The sequence below is a fragment of the Lactuca saligna genome, chromosome 9 (assembly GCF_052625555.1).
Source record: "Lactuca saligna cultivar CGN05327 chromosome 9, ASM5262555v1, whole genome shotgun sequence".
Classification (NCBI taxonomy): Eukaryota; Viridiplantae; Streptophyta; class Magnoliopsida; order Asterales; family Asteraceae; genus Lactuca; species Lactuca saligna.
The window spans coordinates 191,759,543-191,783,031 of record NC_136425.1 but is presented as its reverse complement, the minus strand read 5'-3'; the positions used below and the strand labels follow the sequence as shown (position 1 = coordinate 191,783,031).

The 23,489-nt window shown below is 34.4% G+C and overlaps 2 protein-coding genes across 3 annotated transcripts; one reads left to right on the top strand and one right to left on the bottom strand.

Moving 5' to 3' along the window:
- Nucleotides 1–11,191: 11,191 nt before the first annotated feature.
- LOC145014714 (RNA helicase family protein) lies at nt 11,192–20,424 on the bottom strand. Of its 2 annotated transcripts, none has more exons than XM_078973144.1 (33): nt 20,013–20,424; nt 19,610–19,715; nt 19,296–19,486; nt 19,174–19,212; nt 18,960–19,110; nt 18,485–18,882; nt 18,176–18,394; nt 17,991–18,102; nt 17,738–17,926; nt 17,579–17,652; nt 17,364–17,486; nt 17,031–17,117; nt 16,839–16,939; nt 16,669–16,726; nt 16,500–16,565; nt 16,311–16,393; nt 16,047–16,227; nt 15,830–15,976; nt 15,640–15,741; nt 15,378–15,530; nt 15,059–15,163; nt 14,819–14,959; nt 14,637–14,726; nt 14,158–14,298; nt 13,953–14,051; nt 13,725–13,865; nt 13,579–13,649; nt 13,025–13,094; nt 12,850–12,942; nt 12,532–12,744; nt 12,045–12,137; nt 11,745–11,867; nt 11,192–11,462 (listed from the first exon to the last, which is right to left on the bottom strand). In XM_078973144.1, exons 1-33 carry the CDS (start codon nt 20,307–20,309, stop codon nt 11,385–11,387), a joined length of 4,335 nt encoding a protein of 1,444 aa, XP_078829270.1. In that variant the 5' UTR covers nt 20,310–20,424; the 3' UTR covers nt 11,192–11,384. The 2 variants fall into 2 exon arrangements, with proteins under 2 accessions (XP_078829270.1, XP_078829271.1); XM_078973145.1 differs by having other exon boundaries at nt 19,610–19,710; nt 20,013–20,114.
- Nucleotides 20,425–22,540: 2,116 nt separating this feature from the next.
- On the top strand, nt 22,541–23,426 carry LOC145015250 (uncharacterized). The gene has a single exon (XM_078973705.1). The coding sequence runs from the start codon at nt 22,614–22,616 to the stop codon at nt 23,292–23,294; it is 681 nt and encodes a 226-aa protein (XP_078829831.1). The 5' UTR covers nt 22,541–22,613; the 3' UTR covers nt 23,295–23,426.
- Nucleotides 23,427–23,489: the final 63 nt, after the last annotated feature.

Here is a 23,489-nt window from a genome sequence, read left to right as displayed (position 1 = left end):
TCTCTCTCTCTCTCAAAAAAAAAAAAAAAAAAATAATCATGTATCTTCTTCTTCTACGTTTGCTTTTGCTAGAGACTCATCACAAACCATAAATTCATGTTTCTGAAACATGAGCTTTTTCATCAAGATTCAACAACCCATCGTTCATAATCTCTTAAAACCCGAATTAAAACCACCATTAACATCATTTTCTTGCAAATACAAGAAATTATGAACTTTTTAATCAAATTCAATGAAGTTTCAGTTATGGGATACCTATAATTCACTAGACTTATGCTCTGTAACAATTTGAATAGGAAGCTTATGGATATCCCACCCAAGAAATTTACAGATAAATCGGCCATAAGCTCTGTGTGATCTAATCTTCTTCATTTTTGCAATGGAAATCGTATGTTCGAACCAGAGCAACACATTCTTTAGGTGTTGTTTGTTTTTTGGAAAAAAAAAAACATTTTCAGACATCTTATTGTTGCGCGGCGCAACACACGCGCAACACTTTTTATATCGCAGTTGTTTGTTTCTCAAAAGTCTTCGGATTAAAAAACATATGTGCGTGTTCTTCTTGACGCAACACTTGTTTTGCCTCTTCCTACCTCTTCCAACATCTTTTTCTTCTTTTTTTCTTGCTAAAATATTTATTATATATTGCTAAAATCTTATTTCACTTTTTTTGTTTATTCTTGTTGAAATTTTTTTTTCTTTTTTTATATTGAATAATAATAATTTGTTGATGAAATATCATTATTAATTTTCGGTACTAAAAACTATTTTCGGATTACAAAATCAATTTATTTTAATTTTTTAATATCTACAGCAGCATGCAGATTTTAAAAAACAAACACGCTTCTTATTACAATCTGCAGCCGTTTGGTCCACCTCTTCTACTGTAGAGGGTTGCAAGGGTGGTCTGCAGACTTTATGGATTTTTGCTTCAAAAAAACAAACAACACCTTAAACTATTTCGACCTCTTCAGATTCTTCTCATTCACTGTGCCACAGACCAGACATGAAAAGTCACCTTCATCACCATAATGCTTTCCATAATAACCCTTCGATTCTTCATCATCGATAAACATTTTCCAAAAGAAATCGTACTCTTTCTCACTAACATCACTATCTTCTTCATCCATATTGTCGTCTCCATCGCTCTCTTCATCATCGCTACCGCTATTTCTGAAATAAAATTCTTTCGCAACCTTCAATGCCCCGTGATGGACCTGGTTCCACTTTTGGTTTTCTAGTTATTCCGGTGTTAGTAAAAGAGTTGTTTGTTGTGGGTTAGGTTTTAGCTTCAATTCCGGCCATCCAGATTGAGTTAATTTAGGGGATTCGGGAAGAGGTTTCACCGGCCATTCGGTGTCGGAGAAATGTCGACCTTCTTGGGTTTAAATTTGGGGATTTTCTTGTGTTTCTTGAATTGAGTGGGAATGATATGTTGTAGATTTATATAGGGTAATGATCTTGAGGGAGGGCCTTGGTGCCAGAGAGAATGGAGGTAAATTACTTTGTTAGAGAGATTTTAGCGGAAAAATGAATCGATGAAGGATTCAACACTGCATTGGAAAAGAAGATCGATGAGGGGAAGTATTAGAGAAGAACGTCATTGGGAGAATGAGCACATATGTGCATTTAAGAGAGAGAGAGAGAGAGAGAGAGAGAGAGAGAGTGTGTGTGGGCCCCACTTTATTTTTTATTACATTAATATTAAAATAAAAGGATAAAATGTTTAAGAAAATGAGAAATACAGTTTAAAATGGCATATTAGTAATTTTAAGTTTAACGGAGACCATTTCCACATAGAAACATGGCCAAAAAGACCATGAAGTCAAAAACATTGAGGTTTGGATACCACACGGACAATTTTTGCAATTTTGTCGAAAATAAATAAATTAAGGGTATTATAGTCATTTTATTTGATATGCCAAAACCAAAAGCAAACTTGCTTAAAAGGACCATCCATCCAAAAGTTTAATGGTTTGGACATTTTTCCGAAAAAAATACATACCATGGTGACCATTTTTGCAGTTTTTTCATAATCAGTTATAGCATAATTTTACTTATTAAAAGCAATACTAAATTGCAACAATGGTCCCTATGGTATGTCAAAAATTGTCACTTTGATCGAAACATTTTGGACTAGTATCATTGTTCCAAAATATAAATTTATTTATTTATTTACTTATTTATTGTAATTTTGGTCCCTAAAAAATTTGAAATGAGTTAGAATGACTGTTTTGCCATTTTCATTGTTTTCATTATTATTTTTTGTATTTCATTTATTTTTAAATGAAAAATATTATAACCTCTCTCTCTCTCTCTCTCTCTCTCTCTCTCTCTCTCTCTCTCTCTCTCTCTCTCTCTCTCTCTCTCTCTCTCTCTATGGTATTCTTCAAACTTATAAGCAAAAGAAACAGACTAATGCATTCATCCTTAGGTTTTCTTCAAACATACACACACATACATATACATAAGCCCTAAGTTTTGACTTGAAATGACCACCAGAGAAAAAACAAACATCGTCGCAGCTATAGGGTTTCTGACATCGGGGAAAACAAACGAAGAAAGATGACGGTGATTCTGGTGACTTTGATGTCCGGCAATAAGAATGGTTTCAGTGACTCCGATGTATGGTTACCGATATTGTTCTATCTATTGATGTATCTGCCCAAATCTAGCGGTAACCCTCATCGTATGTGCCTAGATCTATTCCATAACCCTAATCTTGATTCAAATTTTGTCACTACAACCGAGATATAAAGATGGAACGGAATTTGAAGGGGAGATGTTGATTTTTAAAGTGTATGTGTATATGTGTTCGTGTGTGTCGATTTATGGAGACCTTGTTAAATCTAGGTTTTTGTATTAGCTGCGATTTCCGTATGTTTAAGAAAATTCGATATTCGTTTTTCAACTATTGTATTTTTGTGGTATTTCTTTCCTTTTATTTCAAGCTTTTGTGTGTTAGCTCTTAGATGAACATAAGATTAACTATGGAAAATATGGGGTTGTGTGTTATCTGATATATTCTTTGACTTGATTTATGGGTTTTGTGTTAAATCTTCATGAATTAGATTAACTACGGAAAAAAATCTAATGCTTGCATGTATATTTGTGTTGAATCTGTTCAAATATTCATTTGGCTCCCCAAATCTTCGTCTTGTCATCCTTATATGTACATGTAAGAATCAAGAAGAGAGAGATAGATAGAGAGAGGGTGTGTATTTGTGTTAAATATGGTTCAAATCTTTATTAAATGGTGGTGTGGTGTATTTCCTTTTTCTAAAAAGCAGAACGAGGGAGACGTTTTGTGGAGAGAGAGAGAGAGAGAGAGAGAAAGAAAGTGGATGAGATTTGATGGTATTTTGTTTAATTTTTTTAATTGGTGTAATAAAAAAATGAAAAAACAAAATTTAAAGGGCAAATTTGTCGTTCTAAATGTTTTTAAAAAATTTTGGACCAAAACCGCAATAAAAAGTCTATTTTGGACCGGTGATACTAGTCCAAAACTTTGTGGACTAAAGTTGACAATTTTTGACTAAACACAGAGAACATTTTTGCAATTTTGTCTAGATTAAACTGCAAAATGGTCCATATGGTATGCATTTTTCAGGGTTTTAGTCTAAACCTTGATTTTTTTTTTACTTGGTGGTCCTTTTGGCCATGTTTCATGTTGGAAATGGTCCACCGACGTAACTCTCGTAAAGTTGTTTTTTTGTTAACCCCCTCATGTGCCTACCACATGAGGGTGCATTCATCTTTTCACCTTTTAAGGACCACTTTTGAAAATGATATGTCAACACCTAATTTAATGTATATACCGTCATTTACGATCCCAAAGCACGTCAAGTCCTCACCTTCCTCACTGTTTCTTCTCCACTCTTACAACTTGTAAAAACCTCCCACCCTCATTTCTTATCCAAAAACCATAATCAATCAACAAAGATAAGGTGATTTCATACATTTCCAGTCGAAATGGTGTATGTAATGTGGCAAATCAAACCAAAAAATGAAGCTTTTGACGTATCATCCACATATGGTATGTTGTTATGTTTTTTTTACTTCCCTATAAAGCATTTCCCTTTGATTTTCATACTCGAAATGTAAAATTTTGACTTTCTTATCATGTATTGTTTATTGTAGTGGGTGGACTGACATGGTTTAGTATTAAGCTACACCATTATGGGAAGTTTACTAAGTTACTTGATATAAAATACATTAGAGATGAAGTTGGTTATGCTGATTATGTGGACATAAATGAGTTTTATGTACATGAACTTGATGTTATAATGCTTGAACTTGGTTACCCAGACCTACGAATGAATGAAGTCAATGTCTCAAACTCTCCCGTGATATACTACCATTTTAAGATACCCAATGGTGAGTTTCAATTTAGTCTCAGAGCTTTAAGGAATGATCAAGATGTTATCAATCTATCTAAATATATTCCACATAACAAGTTGATTGAGATTTACACAGAACATGGGAAGACAAATTTACTGACTTACTTTATGTCTCCAAATGCAAAAGGTAAAGTTGTGATTGAGGAATTACCTGAATATGATGTCCAAGAGACTAAGGTTCATGTTGAATCTTCGTTGGGAAATATGAACCATGTTAATGATGAGCATATTGGTGAGTACATGTCTTTGATACTTTTTAGGAGTAAAATTGATGTTTTCTCACTAGAGTATTGAAGGGGTAGAGTTGTTAACTCCAAAACATATGATGGTTCTTGTAACAAGAGGCTTAATTTAGATGACATTGATGAATTAGAGAAAAAGACATGTGATCAGGATGCTGCAACAGGTAAAGGTTCTACTAGTAAGATTATTGATAATATTGATGATGCTACAACAAGTGTTCTAAATAATAATGGTGTTGAAGGTTCTACTAGTAAAAATGTTGATAATATTCATGATGCTAGAACAGGTGTTATGGATAATGAGGGTGTTAAAGGATGTTACAAGCCAAGTAGGGATGATATGAATGGTGTTCAGTATAACGATCATATTGAAGGATGCTACAACACCCCCTGCTAATGATGATGAACAAGTTAATAAGTTTTTTGATAACCTATTGGAATCATTAATTAGGAATGAAGATGATGATGCAGAGTATGAAGATATGATTTTAAACTCTAAAGATGATGAGGCTCCTGAGAAATTGAAACACTCTGAAGATGATGATGAGGAGGACTACACAATGGACCAGGGAAAAAATACCCAAGATGTGGATGTAGACGTGGAAGACATCATTCTCAATGTTGACAGTGATATGGAAGGAGGAGTATGTATTAATGATGTTCATGTTGGTAATGAACCTAAAGACATGGGAGTGATAAACAATGAGGAGTAGGATTCTTTGGATGAAGGATCATACCAAGACAGACAAAGAAGAGCTCTTATCAAAAATTTTGGAAAAGAAAAAAGGTGCAACTTTGGGGAAATACACAAGGTATCTTTCATTGTTGGTCTGAAATTTAAAAGTAAAAAAGAATTAAATGAAGGACTACACAAAAGACTTGAAAAGAAAACATGTTACTAGTGACTACACAAAACAATATGAACTGTTGAGGGACTATGTTCTTGAACTTTAAACTACCAACCTAGACACCATAGTAAAGATAGATGTATGTTCTCAGTCTAACCATGCTTCTGCTACTAGGAAATTTAGAAGGATGTATGTTTGCTTAGGTCCATTAAAAAAGGTTTCAAGGCATGAATTACGGATTTATTAGGTTTGGATGATACCTTCATGAAAGGATCATCCCTTAGTTAGGTTCGTTCAACAGTAGCTCTGGATTCCAATAATGGAATTTACCCCTTGGCATATGCACCTATTGAGTCTGGAAAAACAAGTAGCTGGAAGTGGTTCTTAGAAAACCTTAGGGATGACTTAGAGCTTGGAACAAACTCAAATTTTACTTTCATAACTGACAGGAAAAAAGTAAGGCATACTTATACAATTGGTTATTTTCAATGTATGTTTTTAATTCTAGTTATTGATTTTTGATTCATGTAGGGTTTAATGACTGCAATTGCTCGATTGTTTCCTAATGTTGAGCACATGTATTGTCTCAAACATATTCATGACAATATGAGAAGGAGGTGGAAACAAAACTGACTATAGGGACCATTTTATGGTAGTGTGCATCAACAACCACCATTCATAAATTTGACCATTTGATAAGGGAGTTTGGCTACTATAATAGGGGGTATGTGAGTGGTTGAGGCAGATTCCTCCTACACACTATGCAAAAAGTCATTTTTTAGGTAAATATGGTAAATATGGTAATTATATATTTCAATTTCCCATTAATTGTATTAATTCTATGTTATTTCATGTACAACAGGAAGAGCAATTTCTGATGTGTTGATTTCAAACATGTGTGAAGTGTTTAATGGGAAGATAGACAAAGGGATGAATGACACTTTTTTGGTTAGACATTTATATATGGTGCAATGACACTTTTATTGTATTTTGGTTGTGATGATGTGATTATGTATGGTGTAGTTACACATTTATGCTTATTTGGTAATGTTGAAACATCCCAAAATACAAGGCCAAAATTTTCATTTTTAATATAAGAAAACCTTCAATAATTTTGTTCCAAACATTGAAAACATTTCAATTAAAACAAATATCATAGTATAATGCCAAGGATCACATAATGTGGAATGACGTGGGTGAATGTGTTGCAATCGTCCTGAACTCCTTTTCCTTGAAAACTGAAGATACCTGAAACCAAAACTGTAAACCGTAAGCACGAAGCTTAGTGAGTTCCCCAAATACCACATATCATACATTCCAACTGAGCCATACATGTTATACATGCTATGAGCTATACATATCAAACATATCCATAATCAAGTAAGGTGCTATGTGCCAAACATAATCTTGCCCTTATGTCACATGTCGCACGTGGTCTTTCTTGCCAAGCCTGGGGCCACCCCCTCGGTCTTACAGACAAGTGCCAAGAGCCATCTACTGATCTTCCATGTAAGCATCACAAAGACAACTAGCATACATACTAATCTACTTAGCTAATCAACATATAGTGTGCCATGAGCCACCTCCTGGTCTTTCATACATAATGGCATATAGTGTGCCATGAGTCACCTCCTAGTCTTTCATACATATTGCCTAGGGCTAACCCCTGGGTCTTCCTACCATACATGATAACATATTGTGTGCCAGGAGCCACCTTTTGGTCCTTCATACGTAATGCCTAAGGCTAACCCCCAAGTCTTCCTATCATACATAAACTAAATGGGTCGATGTTGGTGCCTTCGACCCATACAAACAGTGAGGAGACTCACCTCACAAACCGATTGTAAACTTTGCGAATAAACCTCTCAGTGCTAGCTGGCGGATCCCCGAACTGTAGGTCTCTCGACTCTCCGAGCTACCATTACCCAAAATGACAATTAGTCCAAATCAATTATCCTCCTTAGGGTAAAATGACCATTTTACCCCTATTTTAACTTGGTCCATATATAAGGCCCAAAGCTATTAATACAAATAGGCCCAACACTAGGTAGGCTTTCCAAGCACACTATTGGCCCACTAATGGCCCGATTTGCTAAATTGGGTCCAATCCCTTTTAATGGGCGTTACCCAAAGCCCAAACATATTCTTGGCCCAAAACATTTGATTTCTGATGGCCCACTAATGCCCAAAGACCCAAAGTCCATTGTTTAGCCCAACCCGAGGCCCAAAACACACCAAGCCCAAAGACCCAAAGGTGGTGTACATTGCACGTACCTGCATATACACCCAACATACTCTTCTGTTAAGCTACTTTTCCCATTAAGTGCTTAATACTCTATTCCAGAAGCTACAATGACAGATCCAAGTCGTCTTCAACGTCTTAATCCATAAAGTTGATTACTTGGTGGCTTGCAACCCACCAAATGAGCCCAAACTTGAAATGTGACAACAAACTTCCATGGAAAGGGCTAGATCTCATGCATGGTCACAAATAAACCCTAAAGATTAAAACTTTACTGCTTATGGGACTCATATGACACTAAGGGTGGCAACCCTGGACCTAGAAAACGAGAGTCATAAAGGTCCATTCTTGGGACCTAAAAGGTCCAAAAACTCCATTCACATAGATCTAAGCATACTTGAGGAAAGTTGCAGACTTTATACCTCAAGATGATTTGAAATGGAACCACAATCTTGGATCTACTGCTTCTCCTTTGATCCTCCACCTTGCTATGCTCTTCACTTGCTTGGAAAATGGGTCCACAACCCCAAAATGATCTTTAATGGCCTTCTTAGCTCCAAGAACACTCAAAGAAGATTAGGGTTTCGTGAAAACTATCTAAGGGTGAGAAGGAGGCCGATCCTTCAGGGTATAATGTTCTTTATATGGTGACATACCCTTAAAAATTAGGGTTTAGGGACTCTGAGCGTACGCTAGGAGTACACCTCTCCGCACCTATGACCATATAACCTTATACGTTGGGCGTAACCCAGATTACACTAGGCATACCCAGCTAACCACACATACGCATTCCTTGCATGCATGGTGCTGCCTTGTCACAAAACTCCATTAGGGGCTAAAATTGACAATAACTTCAAAGTGTCATAACTCATTCATTCTAAGTCCGTTTACGACAAACTTTATATCCATGAAAAGGTGGTGGGATGCCCTACGCTCCTAGCCACGCCCCCAAGCCTAAAACCTTCCGGATAAAACCCGAGACCCATAAAAGACCAAATCGCCCATACCCTTTGGCTTCCGAGACCACAACCGAGTACTTTCAAAACTGGGTGTTACAAATGTACTTATGGTTCTACCGATGTGGTTAATGAAATGTGCATTTTGGTCACATTTTTATACACATGACATTGCAAGTTGGTTAAATTCGGATACATATTTTTGTAATGTACTTTTGGTTTTATTAGTGTGATTATTTTGGTACATTTTGGTCATACTTTGATGCATATTTTGGTAATGTGCTTTTGGTTTTATTAATGTGCTTATTTTGGTACATTTTGGTTATACGTTGATACATATTTTGGTATGTACTTTTGGTTCTATTGATGTGCTTATTTTGTCACATTTTCATACTTTCATACCATATATATATATATATATATATATATATATATATATATATATATATATATCATTAAAAACATAATTCATAATAACATAATCAAATCATAATTCATAACAACATACCATATATATCATTAACAACATAATTCATAACAAACATGATCAATCAACTTACATAAAAACCTCATTTTTACACTAATACCCTTGATCACTTATTAAACCCCCCCCCCCTCCCCGCGGAACACCCCTATTTGTCTAATTGTAACCTCTACACAGACCAAATACCAAACATAACAATCACAAACATAAACCAACTTACAAATAGATAGATTTTCAGCTTCAAAGATTTATCCTTCAATACATTGCAATTTGCCACCAAGATGTTCTTGCTAACCAATCAATTGCACCATTCTTGCACTCTATTCAAATTTCTTAACAGACCAGGTATGTTGACTTTAGCCCTAGCACACATTAGCAGTTCAAGCCACTCAATAAACACACAAACAAAATCGTTCATAGGACAAGCATAAAATCTCCATCCGGGATTCAGTAAGGTCCATGATGTTTCACCACTGCAAGCTTTCCACAAAAGCAAACCACCATTGTTATGTAAGAGCTCAAGAGGAAGAAATGGAAGAAGAAAGATATTTCGGGAAGGTCGCAACGGTGGGGACCATATTTAAAAGGGATATAATTTTTTTCATCCACAATAATGGTCCCTAAAAAGTGTAAAGACGAATATACTCTCACATGGGAGACACATTAGGGGATTAACAGTAACAACTTAATGGGAGTTAAGTCGGAGGAACAATTTCCAAATAGAAACATGGCCAAAAGGACCACGAAACCAAAAACGTTAGGATTTTGACTAAAACCTAGAAAAAATACATACCATAGGGAACATTTTTGTAGTAAACAAAAATTTAATGACGTCTTAAAAATGTTATACCAATAACTTAAAAACATTATGTTTTGCTAAATTTTGACAGCTTAAAATGATGCTATTATTTATTATATTTATATAATTAATATATACAATATATTAATAGAGCCCCCAATGGAGAGTTCTGGACGAGACTAACCACGCCCGCCATTACCCCTAAAATTAAAACGGGGGTTAACATTTCCTCCTGCTTCGAGCCCGATTTTTTTATACAAATACTCTCTTACACCATATGATGGTCCTAGGGATGGCAAAAAAAACCCGAACCCAACGGGGAAACCCGAAACCCGATCATTTCGGGTCGGGTAACGGGTCGTTATCGGGTTCGGGGCAGGGAGTGGGTTATGCTCGCCCCGATATATATATATATATATATATATATATATATATATATATATATATATATGTTCAAAAAATTTTATTGTTAATTGTACACGTTCAAATATAAAATACTTATCGTGGACAATTTTTTTAGTTATTAACAATTTGGTGTTAATGATCATTTTTATGTGTTTTGACGTATTAAACAAAACTTAAATCAAATAATTTTTTATATAACGTCCAGTTTATTTTATTAAAGTGATGCATCATGTTTTTAATTTAAAAGAGTTGCTAGAACATGTATATTTTATAAGACATTTGGGTACCCTAAAAGAGAATAAAGATTTCGTTATCAGTTGTTGTAAATCCGATAAGATACCCGAAACCCGACGGGGAAACCCGAAACCCAATGGAGCGCCCCGATAAGATACCCGAAAGTTATCGGGACGGGTTTGGGAATCCATGCCCCGCCCCGAACCCGCCCCATTACCATTCCTAGATGGTCCTACGAGACTTTTTGACATCCTTAAATCTTAGAATTCACATATATCTTATTATATTATAGTCAAATTCGATTGAAAGCTTAAATAGCTCAAAAGAATTATTATAATTACATTAACTAGAGCACAACTTTGACTCAACTCTCAAATAGCCAGAAAATAATAGAATTTGTTAAGAAAGATGATTGTCTAATTATTACCACATCAAATAGATATGGCAGAAGCCCATACAAACATTATCCAATGCACCACATTTTATCACAACCGTGTATCTATTTTTGATCAGTCAAAAAGAAAAACATATATATATATATATATATATATATATATATATATCAAGCACAAAGAAACTAATTTACACATGGACTTCATTCTTTTTCTCTTTAAACACAAAATTGTGAAGTTGTACATGTACGTATGAATTATTATCATCATTCAATGTCAAAAAGCTAATTAGTATGAATCTATACCAAGAGACTGATATCTTTAAACGCCATGTGTCAACTAGCAATTGGTTGGTTTTTAAAAAGCATTTGAATGTAACATATCAAGTTTTTGGTTTATCTTCTTCTAATAGTAAATGAACTATAGACTGGATGACACTATTTTCAGCAATATTCCCAGTCTGCAAAATAACAACACAAATAATCTAATCAGATAAAGTAACCATAAATTAGAAGCAAAAATAAAGAAAAAAGTAGATTACATTTTTGGTCCCTGACTGAGTAGCTGATTTTCACAGTTTTGATCCTTATTTGAGGTTTTTGCAACATAAAATGACTATGTTTGGGAACTGTTACAAGAGCCTCAAATAAGGAGCAAAGAAAACTTTTTGGGACTACTAAGATTTGAAAAAATCAGTTATACTCAGGGGCCAAAAATGTAATATGCTTTAAAGAAATGACACCTGTGGGTTCCTAATTAGCTCCTTCAGAATTGCATGAAGGGTTAGCCGAAGTTCCTTGAAGAGGACTGCAGTTTGAGCTGGTGCAGCCATTTTTAACCAACCGTCTATGGTTACAAGACCAGTCTGCAAAATAGCAAATGTAATTAACTAACTGGAATCCAATTATAAAAGCCGGAATGGAATTCTTGAAAAATTATGGTTGATGGATGGATTTCACCATTGAATTCCTGGGGTGGGAGGGTGGAAGGAAGTGGATTTCATTTTCTTTTATGAAAAGACCAAAATACCCTTGTTTTATACCTGGTGTTGAATGTTCATAGAACCACCAAACAGCAAAATTGAATAGGGGGAAGTGATGGTTGTATCTCGAAGAAAAACCTTTGTTGTCTCAACCTACAAATATTTAAAAAGATCAAATATAGGATAAAACTTAGAATCTTACACCTAAAATTCAGCTTATATTCATGTAATGCAAAAAAAAACAGCAATGTACTTTTGTTTATTCACTTATCATAGCATCCTACTTTCATTTCTTCCTATTACAACATTATACTTTATATAATGTTACCCAATTATAGCAATTTCATCTAAATACATAATTGGCTAGATTTTTCAAACTATAATGACTTAATAAAAAAGAAGAAGAAAATCAAAAGTACAATGTTGTAATAGAAAGAAATGAAAGCAAGATGTTATAACTAACAAAAGTAAATGAAAGTGTGTTGCTACTTCTTGCATTTATCCTAAAGATGAATGAACAATTGCATCATAATGGAGACATACATACCTTTTCAAGGAAAACAAGAAATGGATACTGAAATTTCTTTGAGTTGTTATTAACAGAAGAAGGGTGAACGTGGACTACCCTTCTTCCATCAAACCATACATTTGAGTCATCAGTTGTGGGACCCACAGACTGTCTAAGGGTACCCAAAGATTTCTCAGAGATACCTTGTTCTGTAGCAGCTACATTAGGATATAAACCAGCACAAAGCAATGCCTGCAAATATACATATATTTTTTAAATAAAAAAAATAAAACACCACCCCTGAATTTTTACTTTTACACCCTTCTATTAGTGATAAGAAAACGAATAGCAAACTACCTTCACGAGTGGAGAGTGATCTGAATAAACATTGAATGTTTGTGAAGTATCTGAAAACCAAGAGTCGAGTTTCTCTTTCCATTTACCCCCAATCTGACAAAAGAGTATACGCCCAATTGTAAATAATAATATATGCATATCTATAAATTATTTTAAAAGATATGAATGAAGTTACCTGATAATTTTTTGGGAGGTCAATGAGACCAATGTCTGCCAACAATGTTCCAAATTGTACCCTCATATCCCTATATCATGTAGGAGTATAAGTTAGAAAATTAGGGCAAGTTATGAAGTAAAGACTCTTAACTGGTTTTTTTCTTTTCCACTTAAGGAGGTTAATGGTTTAAGCACTTAATCATGAAATATATACATGGCTGTTTCTTTTCTACTCAATCCAAACATAATGACTTAATGAGTTAAGCCCAAAGAAAAAAAAAACTGACTTAATGTATTAAGACATTAACCCTTTACCTATTTGACCTTTGTTTATCCTCCCAACTCCTCTCACATTAAAACTGATGAATATTGTGAAATTTTTTTTTTTTTTTTGGAATGTAAGGATAAAATGATCATTTAGTCTCTCATTAAGACAACTTATTAGGTCTATAAAAGAAACAGACTATATGCATACAACACTTTATCCAGACAGACATTGTTACCCATTCAGCCACTATAACCATATAGGACTTATGAGGGATAGAAAAAAAAAACACCCGAAATACTGCCAACCTTATCATGTACATAACAGAGCTGCTTAAAAAATGTGATTTGCAGAATCGTTCTGCAGCATTAGCTCCATTCTGCAAAAAGAGAATTAGTAAGATGAACATTTCAGGATTTTAAAATAATTATTAAAAAAAAAAAAATTAACTGACCTCATGTAAAATCTTGTCCCATTTTTTATACGCGATCATCATCACCAAATGGTCAGACTGGCGATTCCCATTATCCGGATCATTTGTACCACCTACCTTATCAGTCATCAGAGCCAGCTTTGCTCTCTCAACAGCATGTCTCTGAAGTTTAAATATTTTATTTTATTATTTTTCGTTCAAGAAAAAAGATAAAGAGTATTTTGAATGATAAAGAAAGAAGTAAAAAACCTCGTCCTTTGGGTATACAAAGGGTGATTTGTAGCTTAAAAATGCTGAGATAGAGAGGATTGGTGATAAGCAACCGAATATTGCACCATATAACATCATCTGTATTGAAAGAAACATCAAGAACGCATATTATGTTAATGTAAATAGATTCAATTACAAAAGATTGGAAAAATATTAGAAATTAAGTGTGCAACTGCATGCATACCTTTCCAATTAACACATCAACAGGGAGTTTTGCTAAATGATACCCAAGAGGTGTCAATTCTTCATCACCTTCAACAGCACCAACCTCATATAACAGTGAAATTGCTGAAGTAATGGCTTCTTCTGTTGGAGGTTCAAGAGCCTAAGACCATGATTAACCACGAGATAAATATTATTATTTAAGGGAGAAAAAAAAAAAAAAAAAAAAACATGAATATCAATAAGATGCCTGATTCTGAGTAAATGACCTTTTTACCCTTCTGTATAAAAATAATGGTAAATAGCAAATGACTGTTTATTTAAGAACTGTTGTGATTCACAGTTTATTTTTGAAAATAACTATCGCCTATTTTATTTATTTGTTGAGATGTATGTAATTCAAAGTCGAATATTTTATAAAGATATTCACATTTTTAAACATGATTATCAAGAAAAAAAAAAAAAAAAAACTCCTAATACTACATATATGTATGAAATTACCTTTTGTAAGAATGGCATAACTGGACCAAGAGAAAGTAATTTAATTTGTAGACACAATTCCACCAATGGCATCCGCAGCATCTCTGGAAGCTTCAAACAAGAAAAACAACCATATTAAATTAAAGTGGGTCCCACAAAAAAAAGCATAAATATAACATTAATAATAATAATAATAAAGATACCTGAAATGGGCGCATAAACTTTTCAAATCTGTAACGTGTATACAAGCAAAAACAAATTCCTGGTTTTACACGTCCAGCTCTTCCCCTTCTTTGCCTTGCATTAGCTCTAGAGATCCAATCTTCAACCATACTTGACAGTTTCTAATGAAATCATAAAAACACAAAAACATTTTCTACAATAATTAATAAATTGTACATAATTTATTATATGATTAATGATTACGTATTGAATCAACAAACCTTGCGTGGATTGTAACGATTCTCTTTATGTTTGCCACAGTCGATGACATAGACTACATCATCTATTGTGATACTAGTTTCTGCAATATTTGTGGCTATTATTACCTGAAACATAAAAACATTTTAAAATGTTAAGAAAAAATTGATTAGAAACTGATGATAGATGTTGGATAAAATAAGCAAAAGTACTAACAACACACTGAAAGGATGTTACTAATTCCAAGTTGAACAACTCTAATAAATATGTTTTACTACATAGTAAAAGACGAAAATGCCCTTTGATAAGGACAAAAGCACAGAAACTAATGGTGTAATTTACCTTACGAACATCATCAGGAGGCCTTTGAAACACTTTTTTCTGCTCAGATGCTGCAATGTTTGAATGCAATGGTAGAAGCCATTCCGATGCTACACCACGGAATTGGTAAGAAGCAGCTAACTTGTCAAGCAATGTGTGAATTTCAGAAACTCCCTGTTGCAAGTTGCAACAAACAGATTTATCTTATTCTTATACTTGTATATAAACTATCATACAGAAAATTTTAAAAAATATAGAATATAAGATCATTATATAAACTTACTGGTAGAAAGACCAGTATTGCACCCTCAGGGTAAGTTTTATCAATGTGACAAATCAGGTCCTCGAGAAGATCGTAATCAATAACATCTTCATTCAGCTTTCTCTGTTCAAAAAGTTACAGAATTTGTAAAAGGCGAACTTGAAAAGTTGTGTCGTGTTTCTTTTTTACAATTTACTGTAAGATCATTTACCAGATTTTGCTGAGTTTGCTCGCTGTATGTTTGATAATTTTCTGAAACATAATACGGGTTTATATAGCCTTCAGATAAAACAGAGTCATCACCCCATCCAGATAAGACTAGATTCTTCTTTCCCCTATGGTTGTCAACAGCAGCACCCTGAACTCAAGAAAACAATATATAATTATAATATGTTATATATATTAATGATATATAAATTGTAAAATACCTTCTGTTTTGGTGCATTGGATCTCAAAGAAGCTAGGGAATCAGAAGCAAGCTTATAATCTATACTTTCATGAATGTCCTCAAGGAAGTGAGTTGTTACAGGATGTGTTCTGCCTTGTGCATGAATAACAGGGCAGTCACCAAAGTAATGAGAAAATAGCTGTGAATCGACTGTTGCTGACCTGGAAAACAAATTAAAATATAAATAAAAAGATTTATGAGTTATGACATTTTCAAGTTTCAGCATACATGTGATCATACATACATAAGGATAACTTTCAGCTTTTGTGTGCGTTGAGCAGATTGCTTCTCTATAAAACTCTTCAAAATAATCAGTAGAAAATCACCCTGTTTACGAAAGAAATTTTTTAAAAAATTAGACATAAGAAATTATAATCTTACTGACTCACCAATTAATTGATATACCAATTATAATCTCACTATTCTAACTCACCAAGAGAGAACGTTCATGCACTTCATCAACTATGACATGAGTTATATCAGCAAAGCTTTTGTTTCCCTGCAGTTTGAAATTAAAAGAATTGTGTAATAAAAAAAAAACAATACATAATGCTAATCCTATACATTAACTGAAATTCTCTATTGAATAAGAATAAGCGCACCACAATCATCCTCAACAGAATGCCAGTTGTACAAAACAGAAGCTTTGTTCTGTCATGTCTGGAAACAGAAAAGATCATGCCACGTGTCAGTATGAGAAAAGATCATTCTATTTAAAAATGAAAATTTTGTTGACAGATAAATTAAAATAAGTGTTATATATTTTAGTCACCTTGCACTATCAAGACGTACTTGATAACCAACCAAAGAATCTTTAGAACCTGGTGAAGATTCACATCGTTCATCAGCAACTCTTTCAGCAACAGAAATCGCCTATAAAAAGTACAAAACAAACATTTCCCAATTTCATTATTATATTTTATGTGAATAATAAACTAATAATATAACAAAAATGTTGACTAACCGCTATCCTCCGTGGTTGTGTGCACACAATGTTACAAATACCACCACGATCCCCTTCGATCATGTCATCCAAGATAAATTGTGGGACCTACATGAAATACTAGGTAATGTTTCTCTTGCATATATGTAGATTGTAGACATATTAATTTCCTCAATCTATTTTGTAAACAAGATCTCTACCAATAGAATCATTCCACACCACCAGATATACTCACTTCATTACTGTGTGTTTTAGTGTGTGTTCTTGTTCGTAATTCAAATAAATTCCTCATTTGGACATTGTCTGGGATCTACAATAACTTCAACAAAGTAAGGCGTAAGGATTAGTTTTCACCTGAGTTGTTTTCCCACAACCTGTTTCTCCACAGATAACAAGGACATCATTGTCTTTTAACAGATGTAAAATTTCACCTTTCAGCTCAGCAATAGGGAGAGCAGCTCTAACTTTTAGCATCTCCTACAAAAACAATGGCAATATATCATGTAAAATGCCGCCTACCTTCTTTTTTCCATCAATAAAAAGAGTTCATAAAGAGTAAATATACAAACCTCATACTTCTTCATTTTTCTCTTGCTCTCTTGTTGCTTTTTAAGATAAGAACTCTCCACCTGTTTATGATTACCTACAAAAAAAACCCAAAGTAAGGAGGTTCACATGTTAAAACTTATACTTATTGTAAGATTATGAAGGTACAAAAAAAAACTTACTTTCAACATTCTTATTAACACCGACAGATCTGTAACTTTTATCTTCTTGAACATGAGATATTTGAGAATCATTTTTTACAGATGAGTCGACAGAAACAGCAGCATCAGATACATTGGTATTGAGTAAAGAATCCACAAAACCAGCCCTTCTGTCTACTTCATTGTTTTTCACATCTCCTGATAAGTCCCCTGCAGGTTTTTGAAAAAATTATGGTAAAAGAAATAAATAACTCTAAAGTTCCTATTTATTTACCTTCCAGCCATCGTAAAACAAGTGTGGCATATGGATCTGACATCATCAAGTGAACAGGTATGTCAGGAAAGAGCTGATATAAAGCAAATGCAGCAACCCTGTTTTGTGCATCCTAGAACAGAAAATATCAGAAATGTGGACAAATAATATTGCTTGTCAATTAAAAGTCATGCTTTAAAATATACCTCTGCAGTTTCAAATGTTTCTCCAGGAGTAGGTAGTTGAAGGGTAGTAAGTCCTCCAACTTTCCTGTTTTTACCCCTCCCACTAGCTTTACGTATCACACTAACTGTATAACTACTTCCACCTCCTGTGCTTTGTACTTTATTATACTTTGGTGCCTCCCATCCAGATCTTTGACAAAGCTGGTGAAGAATGGCTTTAGGAATCTTTAGTGGGTCCCCCTATATTTGTAAACAAACATCATAAGAAAGAAGGTAAATAGATATAGATATAAACAAACACTCTCAATAGACATATGAAGCAATTGTTACCTTCTTCCAGATTCCCTCTAACTTTTCCAAGTTTTTTTCACTGGTCAACTCCTTCATCTTCTCCTTCTTCTGCAGCTCCGCAATCCTGGTGTCCAAAACTTGACCAGATGATGAATCTTCTAGAAACATATCACCAAGCTCAATATCTCCAGAGTCATCATCCACAACAGCTCCATCATGGCTGGGAACATTTACTGAAATACCCTTGGTTGAGACATCTTCTGAACAACTCTCTGAAACAGCTCCATTATCTTTCAAGTCTATTTGCTCAATAGAAGAACACGTGTCACCATCTTTCTCACATACACTAGCATCAAGATTTTTGGACTCGTGAGAAGATTCCTCAATGACACGATAGCGACTCTCAAACTCTGCAGCCAAGGTATCAACAGATATACCTGCAGAAAATTTTCACAAAATGTAATTTCTACAGAGAAATGAAGTTAGAAGACATGCATTGTGAGCTCATGCTAACCTAAATCAGCCAACTCTTGCTTAAGTTTACGAATTATTTGACCAGACTGCTGCTGACCATTCTTATCCCCTTTTTCTTTGGCATTTATTGCTTGTAGCCGAGCACTATGATATTCCTCACGGATAGAATCATAGTTTCTTGGCTCTGAGATCTACAAAGAGAAATCAATATAAAATAGATATATACATGCCAATATATATACCATCAATAATACCTTATCGACCACAGCATCTTCCCAAGATTCGTATTCATCCTACAATAGTATGCAAGATGAATGAGTCATGAGCAATCATGCAAAATATAAGGTTAATGTCCTATAGTACCCTGATTGAGTACCTCTTCTTGTTGCTCCATATACTGACGAATCCAATCTGCTTGAGACTTCTGGAAAGAATCCAATGAATCAACTTTCTTCTGCCCCTTACTCTTGATTGATATTTCTGGCATTTCATTTTCAGCTGCAACTGATGATTCCTCCAAAGGGGTCCAATCATGTCGTGCAGTTGATATGATGCCGACAGAACCACCTGTTGTGTCAATAGAGGACAAGAGTGTATAATAGTTGTTTTCACTAAGGCAATCTGATTTGAAGAACAAGAGTAGCAACAAATATATATAATAGAGTACATGATAAATCGCTTTGTGCATACCCTCATCTGGAAGAACTGCACTGCTACTGCGAAACTTCAATGGCAACTCATTTGGTGATAAAATCAAGCATAGCCAGTCTAAAGCAGCCTCAAAAGTAGCACTTTCCTTTTCAACAAATAAAAGGGGAACAAATCAGACTAGTCTTCTGATACGTTGAAAGAAACAGAGAAATGTGCACTATCAGAAACTTTACGAAGCTAAACCTCCCAAATTCATTTGCTCCTAGAGTGAAAACCTAGTGCTTTTCAAATGCAAAACTGAAATGGAATTTGTTGCTCACTCAACATTTTCCTATTCCTGGTAGTACTGGCAGTTAAATTCGGTGTAGTTACATCCTACTTTCTGTGAAACCTCCGTAACCAGTTGAGAGATAAAGTTAGTTGACTGAGATTAGTTGAAGACCTTAAGATGAGAGAGAGCACGTTCGATATGATCATCAGTGAAACCTTCGCAAGAGAGCTTCTCATAAACAGAGTACAGTTTTTTGGCCTTCTGCGCCTTGGTAAGGCTAGAATCTTCATGAACCGGAGCCGGCGTCGAACGACCAGAGTTAAGTAAAAGCCGTCGCAGCCGGTTTTCGTTCTCTGCCGATATTTGGAGTTTGGGACCGGTAGAAGACTGAGGCTTGCTTTTGGATGAGGTAGATGACGATGAAGAAGCTGACCTCCGCTGCTGCTGCTGCTTCTTCTTCGGAGCCATGTCTGTGTGTGATAGAGAACTCGTCGGAGAGTTAAGGGGTCGCCGGAGGGACTCGCCGTGATTAGTGCTATTACGCAACTAGCAATGGGCCTATCGGGCTTTAAAATGAACCGAACTGACCGAATAGACCTGATATGGACTGTTGAGTCTGGATTTAGTGCTGGTGCTAAACTCGATAGACGATATGTATTCGGTATTAGTTCGGGTTAAATCGGTTTGATGAATAATGTATCTTTAGTTTAGGGCTTCAAGTATCGGTGCCCCATTTTCAATCTAGCCTTTGTTTGTGTGAGATATCCGATTGAGTCACAGTCCGGTCAATTAAGGGTGTGTCGGGCGTAGGCGGCCACACACAGTCCACGTCACAAGGGCCCATGTTTTATACAATACATGTATGTGTATATATATATATATATATATATATATATATATATATATAAATATTTAGATGATTATTTAACTCTAATGTTACAAAAATACTTAGTGGTTTGGCAATGATAACTATTAAGAACGACGTATTACATAGTATTAATTGTATGTGACGAACTTTGTTTCAAAAAATGTTAAAAAACCTCATAAATTTATGTAACTATCTAAGATTATATATTGTATCATCGAAAAACTTATCCATTTTTACTTGTTAACTTACAAGCTCTTACATAGAGCTTTTTTTTAACAACCATTTATATAAAAACGAGACTAGTCAGGAGCTAGAGAAAAAAAACAATTACATGGAAATAGCTCTTATATAGAGCTTTTTTACAATTATATTAATATTTAATTGATTTGTATAGTTTTTCTATTTTATAGGACCCATAAATAAATTTTACGAAAAAATTTTCATATAGTTGACATATCATGAACTTTTCGAGTTGTGATTAAAGTTTAGTGAAAAAGTTTTCAGATGGTGCATGCTCTATTTAGTTTTCCTAAGGTGAAAATGTTTTTCTATGGCGCATGCTCTATTTAATGAAAAAGTTTTCTTACTGTGCATGCTCTATTTAATGAAAAAGTTTTCTTATACTGCATGCTCTATTTAGTTTAAAAAATTTGTTTATTAGAAAAAAATACATAAAAACATATTTTTTATTAAAACCATCATAGTTCGAAAAAAAAAATCCATGGTGACCCCTTTATTGTCAGTTCAGCAGGTTAAGTCTAACCGGTTTCTAATTTCACTATAATAACATTTTTTGTAACTTTTCGTTTTTATGAGGGTTTTTTTGTAAAAAGTTGTTAAAAAACGGAATTTTGTTCCATTTTTAGTTTTTCCATTGAAGTCACACCTGACCTATATTGCCGGTTCAACAACTCATCATATTATGATAATTTGACATTTTTTAAACTAAATACATCTAACTTTAAAACATTTTCTAATTTCAACAAGTAACAGTTTTTTGTATATTTTTATCTATTATAAGACGGTTTTTTTTAGAAAAAAAAATGTTTTTTCTATATTTTTGTCTTTTGTATTTTAATGAAGAATTCATGGAACAACAATGTCGATGGTTTGTGACATTGAGTTTTTAGTGCCATCAGCCACAAGTATTAATAAATATACCTATCACATTGTGATTTTCCTGTGTTTCTAACTTTAACAAAAAAAAATGAAAAAAGATGCAACAAAATACCATCCTTAACAAAAAAAAATAGAAAACAAAAATCATCTTTAATAAAAACAATAAAAAAAAATAATAATAAAAGATGTTATTGTAGTTATATAGAAGATATGTTAAAGTGGGTGGCTTTAGTGAAAAAATTATTACTTATCATGTCAAGATGGTGAACCTGGAAAAAAAAAAAATGTCACCATAGTCGTCATTGAAAAAAAATCACAGTATTTATGGTTGAATTTTTATAGAAATAGAGCGGCTAATTTAGTAAAACAAATAAATATAAGAATTTAAACAATGTACAAAACTATAAAACATTGTGTGTTTTCTTATGTATTTTGCATTTCTTAATTTTTGAAGAGCGGACCGTGGAGATTTAGACCATTTTTGGATGCTTTTAAATTTGCATTTTAACCATTTTTCTATATTTTTAAGTAACATGATTTAGAAAAAATTGTGAAGCAAGTTCACATGTACTTTTAGTTTAAACATGGATTAAATGAACAAGCTAAAGTTGTTGAGAAGTCCATGTCCTTGAAACTCCAAAATCCATTGAAACCACACTATCTCAACAACATTCACAGTAGAACCACCTTGATGTGAAGTGCAAGCAAAGATAAGATAACCCCACCTCCCATGCACCCCCATCAAAACCAACATTCTCATTCAACTCCCTTTCCAAATTACCACCATGGATCAAACCCAAACCCTACCAGAAAACCCACCACCACCACCACCGGTGGACAACATCCACCACTCACCTGTAGACAACTCCCGCCCTTTCCGCTCAGTAAAGGAAGCTGTAGCTGTCTTTGGAGAACGGTTTCTAGCAACAGAAGTACTCTACTCATCACCATCATCAAAACCTTTCACCTTACCCAAACAAGAAACTCCAATTTGGAAATCTACACCAAATTCTGATCAAACCTTATGGAAATCACCAGAAAATGAAGAAAACCCATCTCCCACACTCATGACCACGCTCAAGAAACTGGAGTCAGAGCTTGAAGAAACCAAGAGAGAGTTGAACATATTGAAGGAGAGAGAATCTGAGACGGAGGTGGCTTTGGCTTCTTTGAATGCTGAGCTCCATAAGAACATGTCCAAGATAGCAAAAGCTGAGGCGGAGGTGGCCGGAAAAGCGGTGGCGGCAATGCGAACTTCCACCACTTTAGGCCAAGTGCTTAATAGTGGTGGTGAGAGAGAGAAGGGTGGAGAGAGAAAGTACGTGAAGGAGAGAAAAGTGATGAAGAAAAAGAAGCCTGTGGTTCCATTGGTGACTGATTTGTTTACAAGGAAGAACAATGGGAAGGGTAAGAATTCGTTTCGGAGTCCATTCTATTCATCGTCCCCGATGTATAATTGGAATTAAGAAATTAAAGAAAAAGTTTCATGCATGCACGTATATATATGCATTAATTAATGCATATGCATGGATGGATTATAAGTCATGTAAGAGTGAAATTGATTCCCTTTATCAATCTATATGATCAAGTGTTCTTAAGTGGGTTCGTTTAATTTGTTTAAAAAGGTTAAACAGATACTAGCAATGAAGCACAAATCAGAT

Coding starts and splice junctions, on each gene's coding strand:
- LOC145015250 (XM_078973705.1), top strand. CDS start 22,614: ATGGATCAAACCCAAACCCTACCAGAAAACCCACCACCACCACCACCG.
- LOC145014714 (XM_078973144.1), bottom strand. CDS start 20,309: ATGGCTCCGAAGAAGAAGCAGCAGCAGCAGCGGAGGTCAGCTTCTTCA. Junction 14,052..14,157: donor TTGATGTGTTAATTGGAAAG/GTATGCATGCAG, acceptor CTTTCAATACAG/ATGATGTTATATGGTGCAAT. Junction 13,650..13,724: donor GGGACAAGATTTTACATGAG/GTCAGTTAATTT, acceptor CTCTTTTTGCAG/AATGGAGCTAATGCTGCAGA.